The following is a 24,840-nucleotide window of genomic DNA, read 5'->3' on the forward strand; positions in this document are numbered from 1 at the left end:
GAGATCGGCACCGACCTCACCTGACCTGACCTGACCCGACTCAGGGCGGGCCACTGGTGGTCGGCACCGGAGACTGGCACCCGACACCGGCACTCTCAACCGACCCTCAGCAGGCCGGTGGACCCGGGACCGGCAGCCCTGAGCGATCCCTGCAGGGCCGCGCTTTCGCTTTCGCCGGTCCCTCGCAGCAGAGGCGGCAGCGGCCGGGCCCGGTACCCGGGGCTGTGAGGGGAGCGGGCACCGCACGGAGCCATGGCCATCGCCGCCGTGCCCGCGGCCGAGTCCCGGCTCTGCGGCAACTGGTAAGGCCGGGCCGGGGGACCGTGAGGGCCAGCCCCGGGGCCGGGGGTCGATGAGGGCCGGAGTCCGTGAGGGCCAGCCCGGGGCCGGGGGTCCGTGAGTGCCGGTCCCAGTGAGGGCCGGAGTCCGTGGGGGCCAGCCCGGGGCCGGAGGTCCGTGAGTGCCGGTCCCAGTGAGGGCCGGAGTCCGTGAGGGCCAGCCCGGGGCCGGGGGTCCGTGAGTGCCGGGGGTCCGTGAGTGCCGGTCCCAGTGAGGGCCGGGGTCCGTGGAGGCCAGCCCGGGGCCGGGCTCGGTGAGGGTCGGGCTCGGTGTGGGCCGGCCCTCACCGAGCCCGCCGGTACACCGGGGTTCAACTCCTCGGAACGCGGTGAAATAGCGGGGACGGCTGTAGGGCCTTTCCTGAGCGTTTGGGCGTCGCATTTCCCTTTTGATTTAGCAGGGAACGAAATAGAAACCGAAACGTTGGGGTGGAAATCCAGGCTTGCTGTTCAGCGAGACCCGCACAAAAGACACGATTCCGAATTCTTCTTCAGCAGTTCCCTGGCTCAGGAGCAGAAATACGAGGATAGATCAGTGGGCAGGGTTGTTGTGGAAGTTTTTCTTTGATTAAACCTCTCTGCAGAGCCCAGTGGCTGATAAGGAGTCACCTCACAAATTACGTCTCGAATTCAAGCAGCTAAAGAAATTAACTTTTTGTGTAGTTGTTTTTCCCCAAGAGAAATCAGAATCCAGACAATTTCTTGCAACATCAGCCTGGCTTGTTTGTTCTGTGCAGTTCAGTCGCTGCTGTTGGACTTTGTTGCTTTGCCAGGCTTTTGGGTGCCTGGGATCGGGCAGGGCAGAGAGCAGCTGTGGGTTTAGCAAACAAAATGTTATAAAATTAATGTAGGTGTTTTCAAGGTGGATTTCTTGGAAGGGGGATGATCCATGTAGAAATGATGCTGCAGGAGGAAGGACTGAATTCCAGGTGCCTCAGATCCTTTTGATGCTTTTGTCTTTGGTTTCAAGATAGAAAATGGGCATCTTAGAAATGAGGTGAATTGGGAAATTTTGGGGTAAAATGAGGTGAAATGGGGAATTTTGAGCAGTGTTGTTACTGCTGGGGCTCTGAGCAGCCTGCTCTGTGGAGGGTGTCCCTTCCAACCAAACCATTCTGTTCCATTATCCTGGAACAGGATCTGTCAGGTATAAAAAAAGTTTGACTGTTTTCCAAAGCACTGTTTGACTTCTCAGAGCCAAGCTATTTTCAGGAAGAAACTTTTATCTTCTCAGACTAATTTATTAACTTGATCCCTGGCGATAACTTGTTTGTGTTATGCCAGATTTGCTTTTCACATAAGGAAATAAATCCACCTGGATTTTATCTGAATGCAATGTCACTTTTACATGTTAAATACATTAATATCCAAGCCTGGCTGGGCCTTTCTCTACTCACTTCAAGCCATGAATTCATTGAAATCTTTCTCAGCATTATCTTTTTGTTGTGAACAACTGCTTGGGTTTGTTGTCGGTGAGTTTCTGCTCAGTAACCTCAGCGACTTTCTCCCAGCAAAAAGGACATTCCTGCAGTCAATTTCATCATCCATGAAATCCACTGCAGAAGAAACATTGAAATGTGCCCCTACTGCAGCGACTCCATCCCAAAGTCTGAGATGAAGAACCACATTGAGTCTGAGCACGTGCAGGTGAGAGACATCTCTGCTCTGGGGCTGCTCCTTCCTCTGGGAATGCTTCTCATGGGCTCTCTCTGCTCTAGGTCACCTGCAAGTGCAGGATGAAGATGGAGAGCAGCCTCCTGAAGGATCACAAGGTTGGTGGATTTTGTGTTATTGAGCCCTTGGGGGATGCTCTGGTGTTTCACTGATTATTCCAGAGCTTTTCTGTCAGCCTGGGGTTTGTGCAGCCTTTATGGAGTGATGCTCCTAAACTCACACCCTCTGGGAGAAACTGCCCTAAAATCCTGGAGTCACTCAGGGCTTCATATCAAAGGGGTATCTGTGATAGTTGGTGATTTTTTTGTCCTTGCCAGTTGAAAAATAGCTATTTAAAGTATGATTGACTTGACTTTTTTCATTCCTTTCCTGTTTCATGTTTCTGCTGGAGCCATTATGTGACTTTTAATAACTCAATCTGTCCAAACAGACTTTAAAAATAGCCTGTAAAATAAACTAAAATAGGCCAGAGTGGGATTTTCTGAGTTCTGAATCCAGTTGGCTGCTGTCACAGACAATCTTGTTATAAATGTCATCTCTTCCTTTCCTGTGGGCTCCTTTAGAGACAGCTCTGGAGCTGCCACCTCAGCCTGCTGATTGCTGAGGGAAAAAGGATTTTCTTTGGAAATCTGTCCAGTTCTAAACCCTGGGAGTAGCTAATCCTGCCTCTGTGTGTGTGTGTGTGTGTGTGGTGCTTTTGGATTATAAAGCAAATGATGATAATTTATTAGTGCAGCATCTGCAAATATCACATATTTTATCTGTTTTTAACCCCTTTTGAAGGGGTGGGTAAAGAACATGTCCAAGCAGTTCTTGTTGAGCAGTAAATGCAGTGTAAGTCTGTTCCCTAAAAACCAATGTGGATTTTAGCTGTGCTGTGGAATACAACTGGATTTTGGGTTGTATCTAAAACACCAAAGAGCCTGGACAATCTGCCCTCCTTGGAGGAACAGAGCTGTCCAACACCTTCTGTGAGTCTCCAGGGTTCTTTAGCACATCAAAATAGGAATAAAATTTGAGGGGAGGGGAAAAGGAAAATCCAGAAAGCTCCACATGACCCTGTCAGATTTAGAATCATATCCTGAGCATCTGGAGAGCTCCAGCTGCTGAGTTTGTGCCTCCCACGCTGTAGCTCACTGCAGGTTGCTCCTGGTGTGGCAGAGGACACAGCAGAGCTCCAAAGCTGAGGAAGCTCCGTGTGTTTCCCTCCGTGTGTTTCCCCAGGCATCCTCGTGCCCGCTGCGGCCCGTGCTGTGCCAGTTCTGTGACATCCAGCTGGCCTTCAACAAGCTCCAGGAGCACGAGCTCTACTGCGGGGCCAGGACCGAGCCCTGCGGCCGCTGCGGCCGCCACGTCCTGCTCAGGGAGCTGCCGGAGCACCCGCGGCTCTGCGGGGCTCGGGGCGCCCGGGGCGGCGGGACCCTGCACACACCGGGCACACCGGGCACACCGGGCACACGGGCCGGGGACAGCGCCACCGCCACCGCCTCCCGGAGTGAGGGGGGAGCCGCGGGGAAGCGGCGGGGAGCAGGTACCGGGATGGGCTGGGGAGGAGCCAGAGCGGGGAAAAGAGATCTAGAGGGGCTGTGGGACAGAACCCCTGAAAGGACACAACTGCCGGGACAGAGCCCCTAAAGGGACACAACTGCCGGGACAGAAACCCTAAAGACAGAATCTTAAGGGGCAGAACCCCTAAAAACAGAATTTTAAAGGACCGGAACCCCTAAGGACAGAATCCTAAGGGATAGAACCCCTAAAGACAGAATCTTAAGGGGCAGAACCCCTAAAGACAGAACCCCTAAAGAGAGAATCTTAAAAGACACAGAACCTTAGGGACAGAGCCCCTACAGACAGAATCTTAAGGGACAGAATCTTGAGGGGCAGAACCCCTAAAAACAGAATCTTAAGGGACCAGAACCCCTGAAGAGAAAATCTTAAGGGCAGAACCCTTAAGGACAAGAATCTTAAGGGCATTTGTGGGAGCAGCCCAAAGAAATCAAAAGTAAGGAAAAAGTGGTCAAAGGAAGAAGAACTGGCTGTCTGTCATTTGGTAGCTGGTCCAGGTGTGAGGTTCTGTGATTCCTTTCTGTGGAATTACAGGATAGTGAATGCTCCAGAGGCTCCAGGGGGAATGGTTACCCATGGAATGAGGTGTAAGCCAGGAGTGCTGAGGGGCCTGGGATAAAAGCCCAGTTACTTCTTTAAGTACCTGGCTTTGAGAAAAATGAACCTGGAGTTGTTTGCTCCCTGTAATTTGGGCTATGATTTTTCTCCATCCTCCTGGATTTGTTAGAGGTTCCCTTGGAGATGCTGAACTCCAGGTGAAACCCTGGGGCTGGGTCTGCTGTCCAGAGGGAGCTGCTGGTGCAGGTTTGATGTTCTCCCCAATTTACAGTGTTTCTCTTTTGAAGGGGATGAGCTGGAGAGACCTGAGCTCCTTCATCCCCAGCTTGCTGAAGACTGGAATGCTGAGCTGGACTATGTGCTGGCTCTCAGCCTGCAGGGTGAGAATAATCCTCAGCATAACACTGCAGCTGACATTGCCAGGGATTCCTGGGAATGGGACTACACCAAAGAGCCTGGACAGTCTGCCCACCGTGGGGGAACAGAGCTGTCCAGCATCTCCTGTGACTCTCCAGGCTCCTTTAGCACATCAAACCACAGCAAAATAGGTATAAACACTGTTGTGGTGGGGGTTATCCTTAAATCTGAGGGGAGGGGAAAAGGAAAATTTGGATTGGGAATGTTAAAGATTATCTAAGTATTTTAAAAGGTGAAAATCAGTCATTTTGAGACTCCTAAAGCAAAGCAGCAAGTGAAGAAATAAAAGGTTATTAAATTAGTGGCTCTCTGACCTTGGTGCATGGTGGGAGCCCAGGTGGGGAACAAGGTTCTGTGGAAGTAAAAATGGTGGGAAGGAGGATCTGGGGGAAGCTGGAGTGCAGCTTGCTGTGAGAGGAGAAATGGCACCACAGGTTTCAGGGTGCAGCAGGAGGTTTTTATCAGGCACCACCGAGGATGAAATCCTTCCTTCTCTTACAGACAAGGACATGACCATGTTGCCCTGCGAGTTCTGTGAGGAGCTGTGTCCTGCTGGAGATCTGATCCTTCACCAGGTTTGAGATTTCCTTGTGTCCTGGGGTTTGCAGTGAGGGCTTTCTGTGGCTGTCACTGGGAGAACTCTGGCTCTTTGCCAAGGCCAGTGGTTTCCAGTGCCCACCTGGCTCATCAGGAAAGGTGATTTTCCCATGTTGTTTGTGTAACAGACAGGGTGTAACCCAGCAAGTGCCTTTGCCTCGTTCAGCAAGAGAAGTTCTTCTCCAAGTCCATGGGAATACAGGGGGGAGTCCAAGAGCCACAGGGCTGTCCCTCCAGCCCAGCCCCAGGCTGTGCAGGCAGAAGGAGGCATCATGATTCCATGTGAATTCTGTGGCATCCAGCTGGAGGAGGAGATTCTCTTCCATCACCAGGTACTGCACAGGACGGGCTCTGCTGCTCACATCCCATTGTTTGAGGATGGGCCCAGTCCCAGGGGCTCTTGTGGCACATTGCAGGAATTCAGGGAGCTCAGAACTCCCCACACAAAGCTCTGGGATCCTTGGGAAGGGTTGTGCTGCACTGAGGCTCCTCCTGAAAAGTACTGGATTAACTTGAAAGCTCTTGAAATGAAACTAAACAAAAGGGCCTGAAGTTGCACAATCACAATGTTTGAATCACACAGAAAACGAAGTTGAAGCCTGGATGAGTCAGCTGAGGGGAGAGAGGAGCACAAGGGTGAAACTGGGTGGGAGGGGAAGGAGGGAACAGGAAAAGAACAGACTCCAGCCCTGGGAGTGGCTTGCCCAGGGAAGAGTCCTCTGGAATCTGCTGCTGCTCCAGACAGGATGGGAGAATGCTGAGCTCACCCATTCTCTGTGCCACGGTTCAGTCACACCCCTGGCCCAACAAGCTGCTGAAGCTGGGCTTGGGTTGGCTGTTCTGGGCCTCTCCTCTCCTGGGGGACAGCAAAATCTGGGAATGAGATCTGCTCAGAGTTCAGAGCTTATCACAGAATCCCAGGATGGTTTGGGTTGGAAGGATGTTGAAGCCCATCCCATCCCATCCCACCCTGTTCCATGGGCAGGGACCTTCCAGCAACCCAGGGTGCTCCAAGCCCAGTCCAGCCTGACAGGGGGTGGAACTGGATGAGCTTTAAGATCTCTAAACCATTCTGAGATTCCACAATTCCCTACTCACCTTAACATCCCCAAGTGCTGCTGCTCTGCAGTTTTCCCAGGGGTTTTCACCTGACCAGCCCTGTGTGTTCCGTGCAGCACCACTGTGACCTGCGCCCTGCCAGCCCCACGGGTGGCACTGCAGCTGAGGAGGTGCCAGCCCAGCCCCACGGGGACAGACGGGAATCGCCAGAGCCCGCTCGGCGACGCATCCGGCACCAAGGTGTGGGCAGAGCACGGCCTGAGCTCCCTGGGGAGATGCTCTCACCCTGTTCTCCCTCAGAAATCTTCATCCTCTGCTCTTGGGCTGGGCTCAGGGAGGGAGGGTTAAATCGCTGGGATTCTGTCCTTGGGGTGGACACTGGGGTTGTTGCTGGTGCTGAAGCCGCTGTTCCTGTTGCTGTCCCTGCAGGAGATGTTTCTCCTTGGCACGCAGAGGGCTCTGGGCAGCGGGGGCTGTGCCCTGCAGTGGGCACCAGGCTGAGCACGGAGGTGGCCAAGGCTGGGAAGGCGGCGCTGTCCCCTCCGGCGCGGGGCAGGCCCGGCAGGGGCACTGAGGGGACACGGAGGGACAGAGGGGACGCTGCAGCTGGGACAGCAGCCCGGGCAAGAGCTGCTCAGCACTGCCAGGCAGGAACCTGCACTGCCAGCGCCTCCAGAGCCTCTCCAGCCCAGCCAAGGTAATGCCATTCCCTCTGCTCCATTCCCCTTCTCATGCTGCAAATGTAGAGCCCCTTGGCTTTGCCTGTGACTGAAAGGGTTTTCCAAAGCTTTCAGATTCACCCAATTGAATTTGGCTGGTGCTTATTTGAGTTTCAAACAACAAATTTAGGTTTTTACCTCAAAATAGAACAGACCCAGTGGTCACTGGGATTAAATGTAAGTTAAAGCCTTGTTACCTGTGAGTGCTCTGTTCTCACCTGGGCTCTGAACAGGAGCTGGTTCTGCTCTGAAACATCTGGGCCAGGCTCAGAGCAGACTCAAGGGTCTCTGCCTGTCCCTGTGTCCCTGCTGTGCTGTGTTTATCCAGCACGGGTGGCTTTGCCTGCTCTGAGCCTGTCCCTGTCCCTGTCCCTCAGCTCTGGTGCCACAGCAGCAGCAGGACGGAGCCTGGGGCTGTGGGACGGGCGCAGCGGCCTCCGGCGCCGGAGCTCCAAGGTGAGGCTGCAGGGCAGCTCCTGGGGGCTGTGCCAGCACAAGGAGCTGCTTTTCACAGCCCTCCCCTTACAAAGTCAATTTGCAAACAGCGTTTTTCTTCTCCCCCTGCCATAAGGCGAAAGGCCAGAGCCCAGCAGCCGCCGGACGCCCGGAGGAGTGAGAGGGGGCCTGTGGAGAACACGGAGCACCCAGCCCTGCCCCTGGGCTCTGCCGGACTCCTGCAAGCAAATTCTGACACTCAGCTTCAATTTTTAGGCAGTGACCATTTTCTAAATCTCTATTTTTAATCTGTGAGAGCAAACTTCAGGTTTTTATGTCTCTGATTGCCTCGAGCACCACCCCCGAGGCATCAAATCGAGTCTTACCTTGGGCCCCACCTGAGTTCTGTGTCCGTGTGGGCTCCTTGTGCCACCCTGGGATGGGATTTGTGCCACCCCGAGCTCTGGGTGAGTCCTGCCCTGGCAGGGACAGCTGGTGCCACCAGCAGGGAGCAGTGAGTGCTCCAGGCCTGTCCCACACACAGCAGGTTTGAGGGTTGGGGCTCCAAGGCTTCTCAGTGCTGCATTTTCAAGTTTAAAGCTTTTAAAGTTTCTTGGAATAAAATTTCTCTGATGCTGTCCCCAAGCGTTGTGTGGTGCCATCTGTCCCCTGGGGTGACACAGGAGCACAGCCCCTGCTCAGGATCCATTCCTGCCATTATTCCCTGGCTTCTGTCACTGTTGGAATCCCTGGGACTTGGGGAAGTGGAGCAGGTCCTGGATAGCACCCGTGAGCATCAGCCTAATTAAGGAGGTGCAGCAGATGGCACTGGCAGGGCTAATTGGCCACCCCTGGCTAATTAGGGTCCTTACCCAGGCCTTGCCTCAGGTGCCAGCTCCATCCCACAAAGGCTGAAGGGAACTTCCTCCTAAAATGAAGACATTTCACAGATGCTCCCACCAAATCTGCTTATTTAGACAAGAAAAGAAGAATAAAATATTTAAAAACAGGGGGACACCAAACCTCTGCTCTTCCCATTCCTGGGGAGAAGGGCTGTGAGCAGAGCAGGGAATGGGAGCTGGTCCCTGAGGTTTGGGATGGCTAATGGGGTGCTGTGGCTCAGGAATCATTCAATGTGACAAATAATTAATGACTGAGGTGGCAGAGGCACAAGGAATATCCCAGAGGAACAACCCCAGCAGTGGCCATGCTTCCCTTTGGTACAGAATCCTGACATCCCACAGCAGTGGGATTCCAGCAGACCTGCAGCTCCCTTTCTGCCCTTCCTGCTGTGCCCCAGGCAGCTCCAGCACAGATCCCACTCCCTGCAGCCCAAAGAAGGACACAAACTCCTCCAGGGATGTTAAGAATCTCCTTTATGCAGGTGTACACTCGATGGCCAAGAGCACTTACAGGTTAATGCCGTGTATGGAACCGAGATGGACACACACCAAGCTAGAACTAATACCCAGCTCCAGAGTTTTTCCATTGTTTAGTATAATTTTACATTCTGAATGAATATATATTAAAAAAAATAATAATAATCATCACAAACCAATCTTTGCTTCGACAAACAAGCCTAGTACAGACAATGTCAAGTTCATTTAAAGCACGAGGAATTAAGGATGATTAGAAAAGCTTTAATTAAAAGGCCATTTGAGCCACAGCTGAGGTGCTGCAGCACTTCCTTCCCAGGAGCATCGAATTAAAAAAAAAAAAAAAAAAAAAGCCAAAAAACTCCCACAATTCCTCTTGTGGGGCTCATCCTGTTCTCCAGAACAAACCAAAGTCGATGGAAGTTGGTTATTGGTGCGACATTTGTCCTGTAGAAGAAGCTTCATTTACACCCCCAGGTGCAAACGGCAGCGACGAGAAGTTCGTTATTTGTAATCATAAATAATTAACTGTAATAAATACGGATCAAGTAACGTTCCGGCACAGGCCCGGGGCCGGGCGCGGTGTGCTCCACTCGGATGTGCCGCCCCAAGGAGCGCACACACAGCAGCAGCAGCTCCTCACTCACAGCTGGATCGGAACGGGAGCCTCAGGAACCGCTGGCACACGGAGCCCTCGGGACGGCCCCTCAGCATCGCGGGGAGAGCCCAGGGAGAGCCCAGCCCGGCCACAGCTCTGCCGTGGAACCCAGCCAGTGCTCCCCCACCTTCCTGCCTGGGAACAAACCGGCTCCCAGCCGCCCCTTCGGCTTCCTTTGCCCTTGGTCTTTGTAAACTCCAGGTGTTCCCGCTTGCTCCGAGTGGTTTCTGAGCTACATCAATGCTTCTACCAGGAAATGGACGAGATTCAAGAGTAAATATTCTTCCTACATGGATCTGTTCCCTGGACAGGGCAATATGCATTGGGAGGGTAACAGCTTCCTAACCACGGGCTTGGGAGACTCCGGATGCCGACGACTACGAGTGCTGCACACACACTCCCACTGCCATTCCCACTCGCTCACGGAAGAACAAGGACACCCATCCCCAACTCACAGCGCCTCTCCCGCATCCCACGCACTCAGCGTTCCCACTATTCACAATAATGTACAATAAATACATTTGGGATTCCCAGGAGCCGTTCTGGAGCCAGGGGACACCGAGCTGGAGGTTCGGTCACCTCAGCCGGAGCCTCCCGGGCGGCACCGACGGATCCCGGGATGGTCTCCTCCTCAGAACTCAGGATCCAAGGGATCAGCAGAGCTGGAGTGTCCCAGAAATCCTGCTGAGGGATGAGACACCTGTGGAGGGGCTGCTCTGAACCATCCAGAACATTCCACAGAACACCGTGGAGCTGTTCCTGCTCCGCAGCTGCCTCCCAGCTTTCCACACAGAACAGGAGCTTCGTCCTCCTGCCGGGTGTCAGAGGTTTTTAGGGTAATTTGCTCTTGGATCAAAGATTTTTGAGTACAAAAATGAGTTCCAGGTGTTTGAGCACCTCCTGGTTGTTCTAAGAGCTCGTTGGGAAATGGGATAAAGTCCCGGATTTTGGGATGGACTGTGGTATCTTACACCCTTTGGAGAGAAGCTGTTTTGTTCTGCTCACATTTTAATTACAATAAATTATTTTGTTGCTAAGCAAAGCAGACATTCAAGAACATCTAGGGCAGGAACCCAAAGGAATCACAACCCTTTCACTGTTCTATTAGAAATTTTCCCAAAAGTGTTGAGCTGAAACCCCCAGTTCCCTGTGGCAGCCCCCATGTGCTTGGTCAGAGTTTAGAAAAATTTCAAGGAAAGTGGTGGAAAGGTGGAAAAGCAGTTTGGCAGCAAAGTTCTGCTTCGAACCTCAAGCAAGTGCCACAAATCCTGCCCATGCAGTGATTCCCTCCCCACACCCAAACCTGGCATTTTTGTACTCAAAAACCTCTCAGGGAGAGCGATCCACGAGCCTTCCCCTCTGAGGGCCTCGGAATGCCCTCCCTGCCAGTGGTGTTTGCACGGGGCAGACCATTGTGGATTACAAAATTAGAAATGTACAGGTGGAAAGGTTTTCCCCCCCCCCAAATTAAATTATACACAAACCGGTCTTTACTAAACTATCCTACAAATATTCCACAAACAAGGCAGCAAAAGAACCAGTCCACCACAAAGTCTACGAATACAAAATGGAAGTCTTCCGGGAATTACTGTAATGGGAACGAAGGTTCAGGAAATAAATTAACCCCCAGCTGATCGCAGGGGAGGCGCTGGATGGGAACTGAAGGGGTTCCTGGCAGAGTCACGGAGTGGCCTCCAGGCGGTCCCTGCTGGCTCAGCCGCTGAGCGGGTCCTCGCGGTAGTGGATGGCGTAGCGCAGCTTCTCCAGCATCGTGTCCAGCGAGGAGTACTGGGGCAGCTTGATCATGAACATGCACGTCTCCACGCGGATGTACCGCGAGTCCGGGGAGCCTGCAAACAGCCACGGTTACACCCGAACCAACACATCTTCTATGGAAAACCCTTTCCTTAGGAGTTTTGCTCCTGAAAAGCTGAGGGGCCTCAGGAACAGAATGTAAACAATGGTTATCTGCTGCTGTGGGATGCAACAGGTGCATCTGGGATTGGCCTAAGGGCCAATCACAGCCCAGCTGGCTCAGACTCTCTGTCCGAGCCACAAGCCTTTGTTATCATTCTTCTCTGTTTTTCTATTCTTAGCCAGCTTTCTGATGAAATCCTTTCTTCTATTCTTTTAGTACAGTTTTAATATAATATATATCATAAAATAATCAATCAAGCCTTCTGAAACATGGAGTCAGATCCTCATCTCTTCCCTCATCCTAAGACCTCTGTGAACAAAATCCTATCCCTGCCTCTTGTGGGGCTTCTGAGTTGTACATGTTTCTGTGATTCTCCCATCAGGCCTCACGCCAGTATTTTCCCAATAGTTTAATTTCAGACAAATAGCAAAGTGTCTCTGCATCTCTACAGGGTGGAATCCCAGAACGGTTTGGGTTGGAAGGATCTTGAAGTTCATCCAGTTCCGCCCTCCCACCATGGGCAGGCAACTCCCCACTGGACGTAGTTCAAGTTTTAGGTGAAATTTTAGCTTTACATCATTTAAACCCCAATTCTCTCCTGATTTACCCCATAACCACCTGTCCCTCTTGGTCACTGTTCATTAAAGGGGCACAGAGCCGGGAGCAGCAGCAGCAGCTCCTTTGTCCCTCCCTCCCTCGCTCCCGTACCTGCGGCGCCGTCGGGGGGCGCGATTTTCATGGGGTAGGGGGGCACGTGGGCGGTGTCGGGGCCGCCGTCCTTGCAGGGGCAGGTGAAGGGGATCCTCTCCTGGTTACAGGCAAACTTGATGAACTTGCACAGCTCCTCCTGCGTGAACATCTCCAGGGCGCTCCAGAAGAACTCGATGTGCTGGTCGGTCTCCATCAGCCCCACCTGATACATGGTGTGTGCCTGAGGGGACAGGGACACGTGTCCACTGCTGCTCACCTCTCTCCCTTCAGGAATTTTCCCCAGCTCAGACTCTTATTCCTCTCTGCACAAACCCCACCCTATTATTTCCTGAATCCAGTGAAATCTTAATAAACTTCCCTGGGGGCAAAGCAGCTCCCCAAGGATGTCCTGGCTGAGGAACCAAAACCAGAAGATTCTCCCCTCCCACCTTCCCCCAGAGGATCCCCCTCTCTGTGCCCCACAGGAGCGTGGCCAAAGCACCTTGAGGAACTCCAGGTTGATGTAGGGAAGGCCACAGGTCCTGAGCTCCATCTCCAGGGGGGTGAGCGTGGTCAGGAGCTGCAGGGGGATGATGGAGCCCAGCCCTGCCCTCACTGCTGTCATGCACTCCGGGCTCTGCAGCTCCCGCATGCGCAGGCTCCGGATGGCGGCCGCGTACACGTCCTTGTTCTCCCACCTGCAGGGGCACAGACCTGGGTGAGGGAAAACTCCTGGGAGAGCCCTTGAGCCCCACCTGTGTTACACAGGGAAGGGCTTTATGGAGAGATCCTGATCTGGAACAATCCAGAATTACCAATACACACTTGGCATTCCGATGGTTCCCAGTTAATGCTGCTGTCCTCCACCTCCTCCTCCTCCCCTCCCACCTGCCCATCCCTCACAGCCGGGACCAGCCCTGCCCCTCTGTCCCTTACAGAGCCAAACAGCACCACTGATCCCAAGTTCTACCACCTTCTCACAAAGCAGAGCCTTCCCAGATCATTGCAACTTATTACAAAAGCACCTCTGGAGAGGCTGTGCTTGGAGAACAATTCCAGAGATGTTCTGTGCCACATCCTGCCTGGAAGGCTGCTCCTTACCCCACGGGGATGTGCCTGCCCCTGGGGCACAGCTCCACCTCCTCCCCAGTGAGGCTCGGGTAGGTGAATTTGCAGCAGGGTTTGTTGGGGCAGTCGGGGCTCTCCATGGCCAGGTGCTGGGAGGCGATTTCGGCACACAGCGCTTCCAGCTCCGTCTCGTCACTGATCTGTCACAGAGCAAGCACAAGGAGCTGGTCACCAGCATGGCACTGCCTCCTCACAGGCCTCCCCACAATGGGGACTCCAACAGCAAAATCCTGCTTTGGGGGTTCTGGCCTGGTTTAGCAATTCCAGTAAATATTCCAGAAGCCAGAATTCCGCCATGCCAGGGAGTGTGGGGAACTTCTCCAAGGCAACAGGATGTGAAATCCTGCATCCAAGAGGAATCCATCCACCCATCTCACAACCCTGCTGCCACAAAAACCACCTGGCAGCCACCAGCGAGGGCAGGCACATTTGTGCCATGCGGGAATCCTGAGGAAAAGGAGGGAAGAGGGAAAAGGAACCTACATTTTCAAACTTTTTGACATAGTTGTAGGTGAGGATGTCAGCTTCCTGCAGATCCACATCAGGATCCAGGGGCTCTCCCACCAGGGTCTTCCAGAAGGAGGGCAGGAGGTCCAGGGGCAGAGGAACGTCGGCGCGGATGGCGATGCCCAGGAGCTGCCCGAAGAAATGGAACAGCTGCTCCTCGGCGTAGGTGATGGGGCTGGGGGTCAGGATGTACTTCCCCTGTGGAGGGAACAGCCCTGAGCAGCTGCCCACAGCCTGGGGGCTGCCTGTGCCAGGGCACCCTTCCTGCTCCAGGCAGGAATGCTCAGCTGGGTACCAGAGGAGCTGCTCCAGCACAGGAGTCCCTGCATTTCACACACTGCTATCACCTTTTCTCATCACCTCCTGATCCAACCAACCCCATCTTGGTTGGTTCCCTTTTTGCCAAGCTGTTGCTCAACACTCACAGCATTTTCTGGATTGTTACATCAGTTTGATATCCAAGCCTTTCAGCTGTGGGATGTTTCTGAGCTTGGATTTGCAGAGCCAGGTTTGCTACACAGTTGGTCCTAAGCTGAGGGAATCAAACTGTTTCCTACCCTAAGAACATTCCCAGGAAGGAATTACTGAGAATTCTTTGGACCACCAGCTTTATCTTGTTTCTAGAGAACATCTACTGCACCAATTAAGACACTAAATAGCATGGATGGAGCATTTTACTCTCCTGGTGACATTCCTGGAGTAAAGCCACAGAATAAAAATTCTGTTCCATTTTGCAGCACACAAGAGATGCACCATGGGATCACACCAACTCCCAGCTCTCCCAGGATATGGGATCTGCTTGGTTTCATGGATCTGAGGCCTCTGTCTGCACCTCTGACCCAATGTCCCACTCCTGTTCCAACCCAGCATTCAAAAAGAGAAAAATCTCCTCATTTTTGGCACTGGGATCTCACACCTTGTTCTTATTGACAGCAGAGCTGGGGCACAGCAGGAGCAGGGAGAGGGAGGAGCTCTGGAGCTCTTTGCACACTTGCCAAAGGAAGTGACGGAAAGATCCACCTGGAAAAGAGAGAGGGAAAACAATGAAAACATTCCTTTGTTCCTGCTGAATCCCTCAATGCTGCTTTGCTCTCCAGCACTCTAAGAACAGCAGGAATGTTTGTTCTACCAGCTGGCCTGCAAATGGGATTTGGTGCTGGATTAGGAGATGGATGAGGCTGTGATACAATGGAGGGGATGCTCCAGGGATCAGCACAGCTGCTGAGCCACAGCCACAACACTTATCTCCTGATAAACACTGTCAGAACCACCACAGCCCTCAGCAGACAATAATTCCCCTTGGGAGAAGGCCCCACGGAGCCCGGGCTCAGCTGAGGGCTGTACACTCCCTTCCTTCACACCTCAGACGGGTGACAGAGCTGGGGATGTCAGAAATGTGTTCTGGGCTCTCTGGCTCCACATTCCCCCATGGATCTCCACCAAGGACCAGCAGAGCCCACGTGGATTTGGAGAGCAGGGATCCCTTTGCTCTTTGGGATCTGCCTCAATAAACACCCCATGGAACAGCTCTGCAAAGCTGAAACCCCTCATCCCATGGGCAAACCCAGTCTCCTCCTGGTGCAAACACTGAGGTGCAAACGTTCCAGGGGGATCCCATTCTTTTCCACCCACAAGGGAATGCTGCTCCTTAAAGTCCACACGAGGCAGGTTGTGCTGAAGAGTTATCTCTGGGGGATGTCACTGGGGCTGTCCCTGTCCCCACTGCCTGGTGCCACGACCCCCCTATCCCATCTCCCTGGTTCCATGAAGCCCTGTCCCAACTCATGGGTGCCACAGAGCCGTGTCTCCGCTCCTTGGTGCCATGGACCCCCTATCCCATCTCCCTGGTTCCATGGACCCCCTATCCCATCTCCCTGGTGCCCTATCCCCATGTCCCCTCCCCCTGGTGCCAGGGAGTCCTGTCCCAACTCTATGGTGGCCTGTCCCCTGTCCCCACTCCCTTGTGCCATGGCACCCCTGTCCCCACTCCTTGGTGACATGGATCCTCACGTCCCCCTTCCCTGGTACCCTATCCCCATGTCCCCTCTCCCTGGTGCCATGGCACCCCCGTTCCCACTTCTTGGTGCCATGGAGCCCCTGTCCCCACTCCTTGGTGCTCTGTCCCTACTCCCTAGTGCCATGACCCCCCTATTCCCTCTCCCTGGTGCCCTGTCCCAGTGCCCTGCACTCCCTGTTTCCCTGTCCCTGCACTCCCTGGTGCCCTGTCCCAATGCCCTGTCCCCCCTCTCCCCTGTCCTGCACTCACTGGTGCCGTGCACCTCCTCCCCGGTGGATCCCCTGTCCCTGACCCCATTCCCTGTCCCAGTCCCTGTCCCCTCCCTGCAGTCACTGGTGCCCTGGTGCCCTGTCCCTGTCCCCATTCCCTGTCCCCTCCCTGCACTCCCCAGTGCCCTGTCCCCCTGTCCCCTCTGTCCCCTGTCCTGCACTCACTGGTGCCATGCACCTCCTTGCCAGTGAAGCGGATCCCCTGTCCCTGTCCCCTGCACTCCCTGTCCCCCTGTCCCCTCCCTGCACTCACTGGTGCCCTGGTGCCCTGTCCCTGTCCCCATTCCCTGTCCCCCTGTCCCCTCCCTGCACTCACTGGTGCCCTGTCCCTGTCCCCATTCCTTGTCCCCTCTGTCCCCTATACCCGCACTCACTGGTGCCGTGCACCTCCTCGCCGGTGAAGCGGATGTTGAAGGCGTAGGTGGGGTCTCCCCCGCTGGCCAGTTTGACGCAGAGCTGGGACGAGGGGACGCAGCCCAGCTGCCGCGCCGCCTGGCAGAAGTAGGAGTTCTCTGAGGAACGGATCTCCCCTGTCCAACACAAAGGGAAAGTGAACCCCCGGCCTCACAGAGCAGCTGAGCTGGGGAAAGCAGCCCTGAGCTGCTGGGGAGGATCAGTGCTTGCTGTACCTCCCACGATTTCCAGGGGATCCAGGGTGATTTCCGGGGCTGCGTGGTCAGCGGTTCTTTGGACAGTGGCATTGAGCACTCTGTTCATGACAGTGACTTTTGTGTCATAAAAGATTAAACCTGAAGAAACAAACACATTTCAGCAGAGTTAATCTACCCCTGAAATTCTCCAGTGGACAATGGCAGAATAAAAAATTTCCCCTTCTAAGACATGGCTAATCTAAAATTTTTTAAAATAATATTTCACAGTATCATTTCCATGATTCCACCCATCCAGTTCCATCAGGGACACCTTCCACAGTCCAGGTTTCTCCAAGTCCCATCTATTTGCTCCTCATATTTTTTGGAATAAGTGCACTGGGATGAAACACTGATGAACACAATTCCAATGTTCTATAATTAGATCTCAGCAACTCCACCACAATCTCTGTAAATAGGAACATTTTGCCAAATAGTTTTCAGCAGTCTGAGATGTTTTGACAGTAAAGCTACAGGCAAGAAATGATAAAAAATAGGGCTGTGACACTGCCCCAAAAATATATTTAATACCTCATATCTCTGTGAAGAGAAATCTCTGAACATTCCTCACTCCCCCACACTGGTTCAGGAGTGTTTCTTTTCCAGCTGGGCCAATACAAAAAACTCCTTTCACACACTGACACCCCTGGTGAATTCTTCATAAAACAAATCTGGGCAATGTCATGTCCCAGATCTGGGGGTTTTTTGGTGTCTAATGAAAGCTGTAAAAATACTCTGATACACTTGTAGCATTAGCAAGATCAAGAAAATGCTCAAACAGGGAAGTCCTGAGACTTTCACCTGACCTGCTTGTTAACTAATAAAATTTTGATTTCTGGATATTCCCAAGAGGACAAAGACACACAGATACAGAAGATGGAACAAATTCCTCTGCAGCTGTGGTGTCACGAGGATCATCCCCCTGTGCTTTAAAAGCAAACCAAGAGAGAAGTGCCCATGGTCAGTGCCCCTCAGCAGTGCCCCGTGGTCAGTGCCCATGGTCAGTGCCCCGTGGTCAGTGCCCCTCAGCAGTGCCCCGTGGTCAGTGCCCCTCAGCAGTGCCCCGTGGTCAGTGCCCCGTGGTCAGTGCCCCGTGGTCAGTGCCCCTCAGCAGTGCCCCGTGGTCAGTGCCCCTCAGCAGTGCCCCGTGGTCAGTGCCCATGGTCAGTGCCCCGTGGTCAGTGCCCCTCAGCAGTGCCCCTCAGCAGTGCCCTGTGGTCAGTGCCCATGGTCAGTGCCCCTCAGCAGTGCCCTGTGGTCAGTGCCCATGGTCAGTGCCCATGGTCAGTGCCCCGGGGTCAGTGCCCCTCAGCAGTGCCCTGTGGTCAGTGCCCATGGTCAGTGCCCATGGTCAGTGCCTGTGGTCAGTGCCTGTGGTCAGTGCCCCTCAGCAGTGCCCTGTGGTCAGTGCCCCGTGGTCAGTGCCCCTCAGCAGTGCCCTGTGGTCAGTACCCATGGTCAATGCCCGTGGTCAGTGCCCCTCAGCAGTGCCCTGTGGTCAGTACCCATGGTCAGTGCCCGTGGTCAGTGCCCCTCAGCAGTGCCCTGTGGTCAGTGCCCCATGGTCAGTGCCCCTCAGCAGTGCCCATGGTCAGTGCCCCTCAGCAGTGCCCTGTGGTCAGTGCCCGTGGTCAGTGCCCCTCAGCAGTGCCCCGTGGTCAGTGCCCATGGTCAGTGCCCCTCAGCAGTGCCCTGTGGTCAGTGCCCGTGGTCAGTGCCTGTGGTCAGTGCCCATGGTCAGTGCCCCTCAGCAGTGCCCTGTGGTCAGTGCCCCGTGGTCAGTGCCCATGGTCAGTGCCCCTCAGCAGTGCCCTGTGGTCAGTGCCCATGGTCAGTGCCCCTCAGCAGTGCCCTGTGGTCAGTACCCATGGTCAGTGCCCCGTGGTCAGTGCCCAGCTGACCTTTTGCCTCCTGCAGCAGGGCAGCGATGCTGTTCCCGTACATGTCGCTCTGGCGCAGCTCCACCAGGGGCAGGAAGAAAGTCTCCAGGGTGGTGTTGAGGGACTGCAGCAGGGCAAAGCGCAGCCTCAGGCTCTCCACGGGGACATCTGCACAGGGAAACTCCCAGTCAGGGACAGGAACAGGAACAGACCCTGCTCCACCTCCTGCAAACCCCAGCAGGTTTGGGCCAGGAGCCACCAAAGCAGCCCCTCTGATCCCCATGCTGAGGATGCAGGAACAGCATCCCTGATGCTCCTTCCTGGATCTCCAGTCTCTGGGTGTGAGTCCAGAATCTCTCAGTATCACCGAATTTTCCTCCTTAAGTGCTTAGAACAGGATTTAGGTGACTAAAATCTGGAAATCCAGTCTTCCTTTCTCTGAAAGCTGAACCCACCAGGTACTTCCTGCTCCAGCCTGAGCTGGAAATTCTGCTTGGAGAGCAGGGAGCAGCTGCAGTGCACCCCTGACACCCAAGGAGAGAGAAGCTCCAGACCCAGCACTCCCCTCATCCCACCAAGTCCCCAACACTGGCACAGACATCTTTTATGAAAAACCCTTTCCTTTGGATTTTTCCTCCTGAGAAGCTGAGAGGCCTCAGGAACAAAATGCAAACAATGGTTATCTGCTGCTGTGGAATGCAACAGGTGCATCTGTGATTGGCCTCATGTGGTTGTTTCTAATTAATGGCCAATCACAGTCAGCTGTGGACTTTCTGTCCGAGCCACAAGCTTTTGTTATCATTCTTTCTTTTTCTATTCTTAGCTAACCCTTCCGATGAAGTACTTTCTTCTATTCTTTTAGTATAGTTTTAATGTAATATATATATCATAAAATAATAAATCAAGCCTTGTGAAACATGGAGTCAGATCCTCATCTCCTCCCTCACCCTGTGAGCACCATCACACCCACGCTCCAAAGGAACACCAGCAGCGCTCCCAACCCTTTCCCTGAAGAAACCCTCCATGGCAACCACCCCCATACTCAGGAGGCAGGAGATCCTGGGGTCTGCAGCATCAGCGGGGTCCAGGTACACCTCGTGGGGGTGCAGGCGGCCGGGGGTGATGGCCAGGTGGCGGCACAGGCGGTTGATGTACTGCACCAGCGCCACGTCCATCTCCAGGCTCCACTTGCGCGACGCCTTCTGCGCGTGCCGCGCGTCGATGCAGGCACACCTGCGGGCACAGGGCACGGCTGCTCGCTCACAGGGCGCTGCACAAACACACCTGCAGCAAAACTGCACCTGTGCCATCCCTCTGGCTGTCCTAGGCAGCCAAGAGCCCTGCCAGGGGGCTCACAGACCCTGGCACACAGCCCACAATGCCCCTGTGGGGTTGATTATGACCTGTGGAGCAAGTTACCAAGCTTAGATGAATTTCTGCAAGCCATGACAAATTAAGTAGAATGATAAATTCACTATCACAAGGTGAAAAAGTAGATGTTGGGGTTTTTAGAATGGGGATGCAAGGGGCAAGATGGAGGGATCTGAGCATGTCCAGCCTTTCTCCTTCTTCTTGGCCTCCATCTTCTGCTGTGATGGTGGCACTTAGAGATTGGTTTAGAGTAGAAGCTCACTGTCTAACATAGATGATGGGTATTGGGAAGGAATTGTAAACATTGCATACATAGTTTTTAGTATAAAGACATAACACCACCCTGGGGGCAGGCAGAGTGCCTGGGCTGTCGTGCTGAGCAGACCTCGGCTGGACAGGAGAAAGAATTTTATAGAGAAGATATAAAAAATCCTTGAGACGGAGAAATGAAGAGCCCTGACTCCTTCTTCAAGTGTCGGCTGGGAAAAGAGACTTTCCAAGTTTTCCTGGGATCACTCTGACAAGCCAGAGATCCTGACACACCTGGAATGGAAGCTGCTGCCCTACTCTTCACTCCCCTTTCCTTGAGCAGAGCTGTTCCATGCCAAGAATCCCAGTGTGAGGCCAAGAGCTGATTCATCAGCCACTTCTCATCACTGTAATAAATAATTAGGCACAAAGGCACTGCCTATTAAGCTCTCTTAGTGCACTATCTCCTCTGGAGATGATAAGGGGCAATTAGCCTATGGCCTGACACAGGCAGATAAGGAGAATTCATTTAAGGGACTTTCTTCCTCTACAATATTAAGAAGAAATTTAACAGTTCCCTCTTCTAAAGCATTTCTGACCCAGTAACAACCCTGCCAGTTAAAGAATGACCCAGTGCACTGGCTGGGGAAGGAAACCAGAGACAGACATGGATCTACAGCTCCCCTCAGGTAATTCATTACACAGCTTGGAAGCTCTAAAGGACACTGTGCATATGATTTTGTCAGCCATGCTGTGCACAAGAAATCAGGACCTGTACTGAACAGCATGTAACTTTTAAAATATATTTTGAGGAAATAACAGATTTCCCTACAGGCCTTGCAGCCAGGGATGGAAGTGTTGCAGCTTTTTGGACTGGGAACACTTGGGATCAAGTGAGCACAGTGAGTGTCAGCTCCTCAGAGGGGTTTGCAGGCTGTACCTCTCAAAGTGCAGGTCGTAGCCGCAGGACAGGATGGCTCTCCACACGCTCCGGATGTCCTGCTTGGAGCGATCCACCACGAACCGCTGAAACCCATCCAGGGTCAGGTACTTCTCCTCAGGAACTGCCACCAAACAAAGAGTTCATGACTTGCCATCAAGTTCTCACCCCACCAGGAGCAGGAGTGGCTGCTGCCAGCTTCCTCCTGCTGTCCCACCCCACCATGGACCCTTTCTGGGCAGTTCCATCTATCACACAATGGTCAGGCCCACCTCAGTCACTCCCCTAAAGGATTCAAATCCTCCTCTATTTCTCAGGAACACCTCTCTCTAACCCTGCTTGCTGGAGGCTGAAATTCCCCTTTTCTCAGCCAACCTGGCCCTTCCTGCCAGGAAGAAGGGAGTCCAAACTCCTGTCTGCTCACTCTTCCACCAGACTGAAGTCCTGAGCACAACCCCTGTCCCCCTTGGCTGTGCTGTCTCCTGCAGAAGCTCTGAGCTTTCTCAATCATCTTTTTTATCCAATTTCCCACTTGTAACTGAAGAATTTCCCAATATAACTTGAGAAGCACAATTAAAACCCATCTGGTTCAAATCCATAACATCCCAAACCCTCACTACACCAAAGCCTTGGAACTACAGCCCACAGGAATTTTTCTGCCTGGTTTATTGACATGTCCTACACTCTGCTGCAAGAACTGTTTGCTCTCACACTGATGGGCCCAGATTCACAGAGATACAAATAAAAGCAGCATTGTAAATAACTATTTTTAAAAAATGTAGTTAGATTTGTTAGAAATAAAGATAGACCAAATCAATCATGAAGTCATATAAAGATGTCAATTAAAATATTTTTATAGGATAAAATTATAAAAAAATTCTCTGCAGCTCCCACCTTCCTGTTTCTTAGTGGGAGACTTCTCAGGGTCCTTCTCCTCAGGTTTGCTCTTCTCAGGAGATTTGGGCTTTACAGTGGGTTTCTTCTCACTTAAGGCTGTTCGGCTGAGGGACAGAGTCAGTGTTAGGATCAAAAGTTTTCTTTCATTTGTTCACAGAACCCCAAAATTGTTTGGAAGGATCCTAAAGCCCATCCAGTCCCACTCCTGCCATGGATTACTCCAAACCTGGTCTGTGTTTTGGAACAAGTGGGCTAGAACACTGATGAACACAATTCCAATGTTCTATAAATAGATCCCAACAACTCCACCCCAATCTCTGGAAAAACAAACGCTTTGCCAAATAATTTCCAGCAACCTGAGATGCTCTGACATTAACACCAAGTGTTTCCCTGTTCCCATACACAGAGGGATGGGGGATAAAAAACTGGATTTTTACAGAGAAATCCAATATTCCACAGGGCTGGGGACACCCACCTGACACTGTTGAGCATGGACTTCTCCTTGGTGGGGGGTTTGGTCACCGGGCGCTTGGTGCTCACCACCTTCACCGGGTGCTGCTCCTTGCCTGCCTTGTTGTACTTGCTCTTGTCAAATTTGGGCTTGGGAACTCCATATTTCCTTAAAATCTTCCAAGACAAAAAGGGAATCATCACCCAGGGCTTTCAAGTGACACCAGAAGTATTGAAGTTGGAGGGAGACGACCCACCTTGCATTGGTCAGCCATCGACTCTACTTTATTAATCAATCAATCACCTTTTATAACAGTGTTAATCAAGTTCATGCATATTGCAAAATCTGAGCTCACAACAGGTCAGAGATAACATACCAACTCCACCTTATGTTTCCAATACCAAGATTTGGGTTCTCAAAATTATTCTTGCTTTCCCAAAACAGCCAAAGATAGAACATCCACTTGTTATGAGAAAGCTGCCTGAGAACTCTGATGTGCAAGGCTCTCAAGGCCTTCCTGTTTGCCACTTTTACCTGTAATTAAAAATAACCTGAGAACCTCTGCTGTTCACAGAAACAGGCTGTGAGAATCTGCTCCTCACAGCTGCTTTCTAAGCCATCTCTGAAAAAATCTCCAACACAGAAGAGGCAGAGAACAGCTGGCAAAGCCCTACCTGGGTGAGCTGGTCCTCCAGCACCTTCTTGGGAGGGCGGACGTTGGTGAAGAAGACGTGGAGGAGATTGCCAGGGGTTTGGGAATTGATCTGCTCCTTGCTGAGGTAAATGTCAGCCACCTTGATGGGCTTGGCTGGGGTCAGGCTCAGCATCTGCTCTGAATGGACACAGCTCTTAAAGATCTCTGTGAGAACTTCCCGAGCACCTGGGACCAGTTTTTCACCTAATTAGAAGAAAATCAACAATTTGGTACAACATACCATGAGAACTGGTTAGAATTTGAAATGCGAAAATAAATTTTGCATTCAGTTAAAATATTCTGCTTTGACACGGAAAATCACTTTTGCAAGGGGAAAAAAAATCATTTTTTCAATGAAAAACCTGCTCCTTCTGCACCTCATTAAATACAGAATTGGCCACATCCTGTAATTATTACTTGAGGGAGTAGTGGGGATGAAAAAAGCAGCTTATTTATCACTCCAGGATAAAAATTATGTTGTGCAGGCAGACACCAACACCCATCAACTGAACTAGCAGTCAAAAGTTATTTTAGTGGCTATTTTCTCAAAAAAAAAAATCCCTAAAGAATTTAATCAGTAGTTTTTTGTGCTGATGAGGAGTGTTTATTTATTTATGATTTATTTGATTAGCTGGATGAACAACTGAGCAAAGTTCAGCTTGCAAATAGCTCCTGGAGGGATAAATCTGTGGAATTTCTCCCTGGCTTGTTGTCACTCCTGATTTATACTGAACCAAGGAGAGTCTGAGCCCTGTTCATCCCCCAAAATGCTGAACACAGGAGGGATTTGGCAATATCAAACCACCTACCTTTTATTGACTTATCATTGAAATAATCTTCTAGGGCTGGGCTCCCCTGGGTGTCAAACAAACTCTGATTTACAGTGGAAACAGTTAAAATCTCTTCAGTTGACATCTCCATGAGCTCATCCTCCCCATCCAGGCTGGACAAGCCAATGAGGTCACTGCTGTTGAAGAGGCTGGCTCGGATTTTCTCTATTTTAGCTCTTGACCTTATCTGCACAAATAATGAAATTAGTTCACAGCAATCCTGAGAAAACAAATTCACTTTCATTCATAGGAATCTGGGGTTTAAGCTTCCATCCCCCTCCCCATTCTGATTATCATTATTGCTTCTCTTCTCTGCCACATCAATAATTTGATGCCCAAATTCAGGTTCAGCCTAGAAAAGGCTTTCTGAGAGCACTGAAATCCTCCTGCTGGGATAACCAGGCACAGCTCTGACCCAGCTACTCCATTGCTCAGCCCTTGGGAGCAGCAGGGAAGGAGCTGAAGGTGCCAGCCAGGTAAGCTGGCACTGTCTAACTCTGCTGTTCCTGCCTCAATTCTCCACTCTGAAAAATCTCAATTAGCAAAGGCTTTGAAGCCTCAGCTACACAGACTGGGAGGGGAACAGCAACTTCCTTTGATTCCCAGAATAACCACTGCCAGAGCAGCTCCAGACTTGGAATAGTTTCCATGTGAACACTCTGGCAGCTTTCTCTCCACACTTAATGCTTTATTTCAATGATGTCTTCACGTCAATTAACAGCTCAAGAATAGGAACTTGCAGAGTTTTCATCTGAATAAGCTGATTTTCTTCTAAAAGAGGAACTGATACAATCCCAGACTATACAAAAACATCTCTCTCCATTCCCAGGCTATCAGGAATGGCTGTGCTTTTGGAAATCCTGATAAATCTCCAGCAGGCCATCTATGGAAACAGCAGAGAGGAAGGTTCTTGTGCAGAGCTGAACACCTGGAGTGACCCAGCACTGATGGCAAC

The 24,840-nt window shown here is 52.0% G+C and overlaps 2 protein-coding genes across 6 annotated transcripts in view; one reads left to right on the forward strand and one right to left on the reverse strand.

Moving 5' to 3' along the window:
* Window positions 1-161: 161 nt before the first annotated feature.
* TRAFD1 (TRAF-type zinc finger domain containing 1) lies at window positions 162-9,536 on the forward strand. 2 transcript variants are annotated; one of them, XM_074554644.1, is made up of 11 exons: window positions 162-302; window positions 1,850-1,985; window positions 2,057-2,110; window positions 3,237-3,543; window positions 4,424-4,684; window positions 5,055-5,128; window positions 5,279-5,482; window positions 6,326-6,449; window positions 6,639-6,906; window positions 7,306-7,384; window positions 7,500-9,536. In XM_074554644.1, the coding sequence occupies exons 1-11, from the start codon at window positions 253-255 to the stop codon at window positions 7,542-7,544; spliced, it is 1,602 nt and encodes a 533-aa protein (XP_074410745.1). In that variant the 5' UTR covers window positions 162-252; the 3' UTR covers window positions 7,545-9,536. The 2 variants fall into 2 exon arrangements, with proteins under 2 accessions (XP_074410745.1, XP_074410746.1); XM_074554645.1 differs by having other exon boundaries at window positions 4,424-4,516.
* The window catches only part of HECTD4 (HECT domain E3 ubiquitin protein ligase 4), an 82,415-nt gene continuing 66,299 nt past the window's right edge, over window positions 8,725-24,840 (reverse strand). For all 4 annotated transcript variants that reach the window (XM_074554638.1, XM_074554636.1, XM_074554637.1 and 1 more), the window contains exons 62-76: window positions 23,865-24,072; window positions 23,036-23,259; window positions 22,386-22,537; window positions 21,908-22,014; window positions 21,014-21,137; window positions 19,496-19,686; window positions 18,475-18,621; window positions 16,556-16,675; window positions 16,301-16,456; window positions 14,557-14,660; window positions 13,617-13,838; window positions 13,107-13,273; window positions 12,508-12,703; window positions 12,024-12,246; window positions 8,725-11,247 (exon numbers count right to left, since the gene is read on the reverse strand). In XM_074554638.1, coding sequence (XP_074410739.1) covers window positions 11,111-11,247; window positions 12,024-12,246; window positions 12,508-12,703; window positions 13,107-13,273; window positions 13,617-13,838; window positions 14,557-14,660; window positions 16,301-16,456; window positions 16,556-16,675; window positions 18,475-18,621; window positions 19,496-19,686; window positions 21,014-21,137; window positions 21,908-22,014; window positions 22,386-22,537; window positions 23,036-23,259; window positions 23,865-24,072 — 2,478 coding nt within the window. In that variant the 3' untranslated portion in view covers window positions 8,725-11,110. The remainder of the gene's footprint in view (window positions 11,248-12,023; window positions 12,247-12,507; window positions 12,704-13,106; window positions 13,274-13,616; window positions 13,839-14,556; window positions 14,661-16,300; window positions 16,457-16,555; window positions 16,676-18,474; window positions 18,622-19,495; window positions 19,687-21,013; window positions 21,138-21,907; window positions 22,015-22,385; window positions 22,538-23,035; window positions 23,260-23,864; window positions 24,073-24,840) is intronic.

This window comes from Zonotrichia albicollis, chromosome 18, assembly GCF_047830755.1.
Source record: "Zonotrichia albicollis isolate bZonAlb1 chromosome 18, bZonAlb1.hap1, whole genome shotgun sequence".
NCBI classification, from domain to species: domain Eukaryota; kingdom Metazoa; phylum Chordata; class Aves; order Passeriformes; family Passerellidae; genus Zonotrichia; species Zonotrichia albicollis.

Excerpts from the sequence above, each read along its gene's own strand:
- TRAFD1 (XM_074554644.1), top strand. The coding sequence starts at position 253 with ATGGCCATCGCCGCCGTGCCCGCGGCCGAGTCCCGGCTCTGCGGCAAC. Across the intron at positions 303-1,849 it reads TCCCGGCTCTGCGGCAACTG|CAAAAAGGACATTCCTGCAG; the intron begins GTAAGGCCGGGC and ends ACTTTCTCCCAG. Across the intron at positions 5,483-6,325 it reads AGATTCTCTTCCATCACCAG|CACCACTGTGACCTGCGCCC; the intron begins GTACTGCACAGG and ends TGTTCCGTGCAG.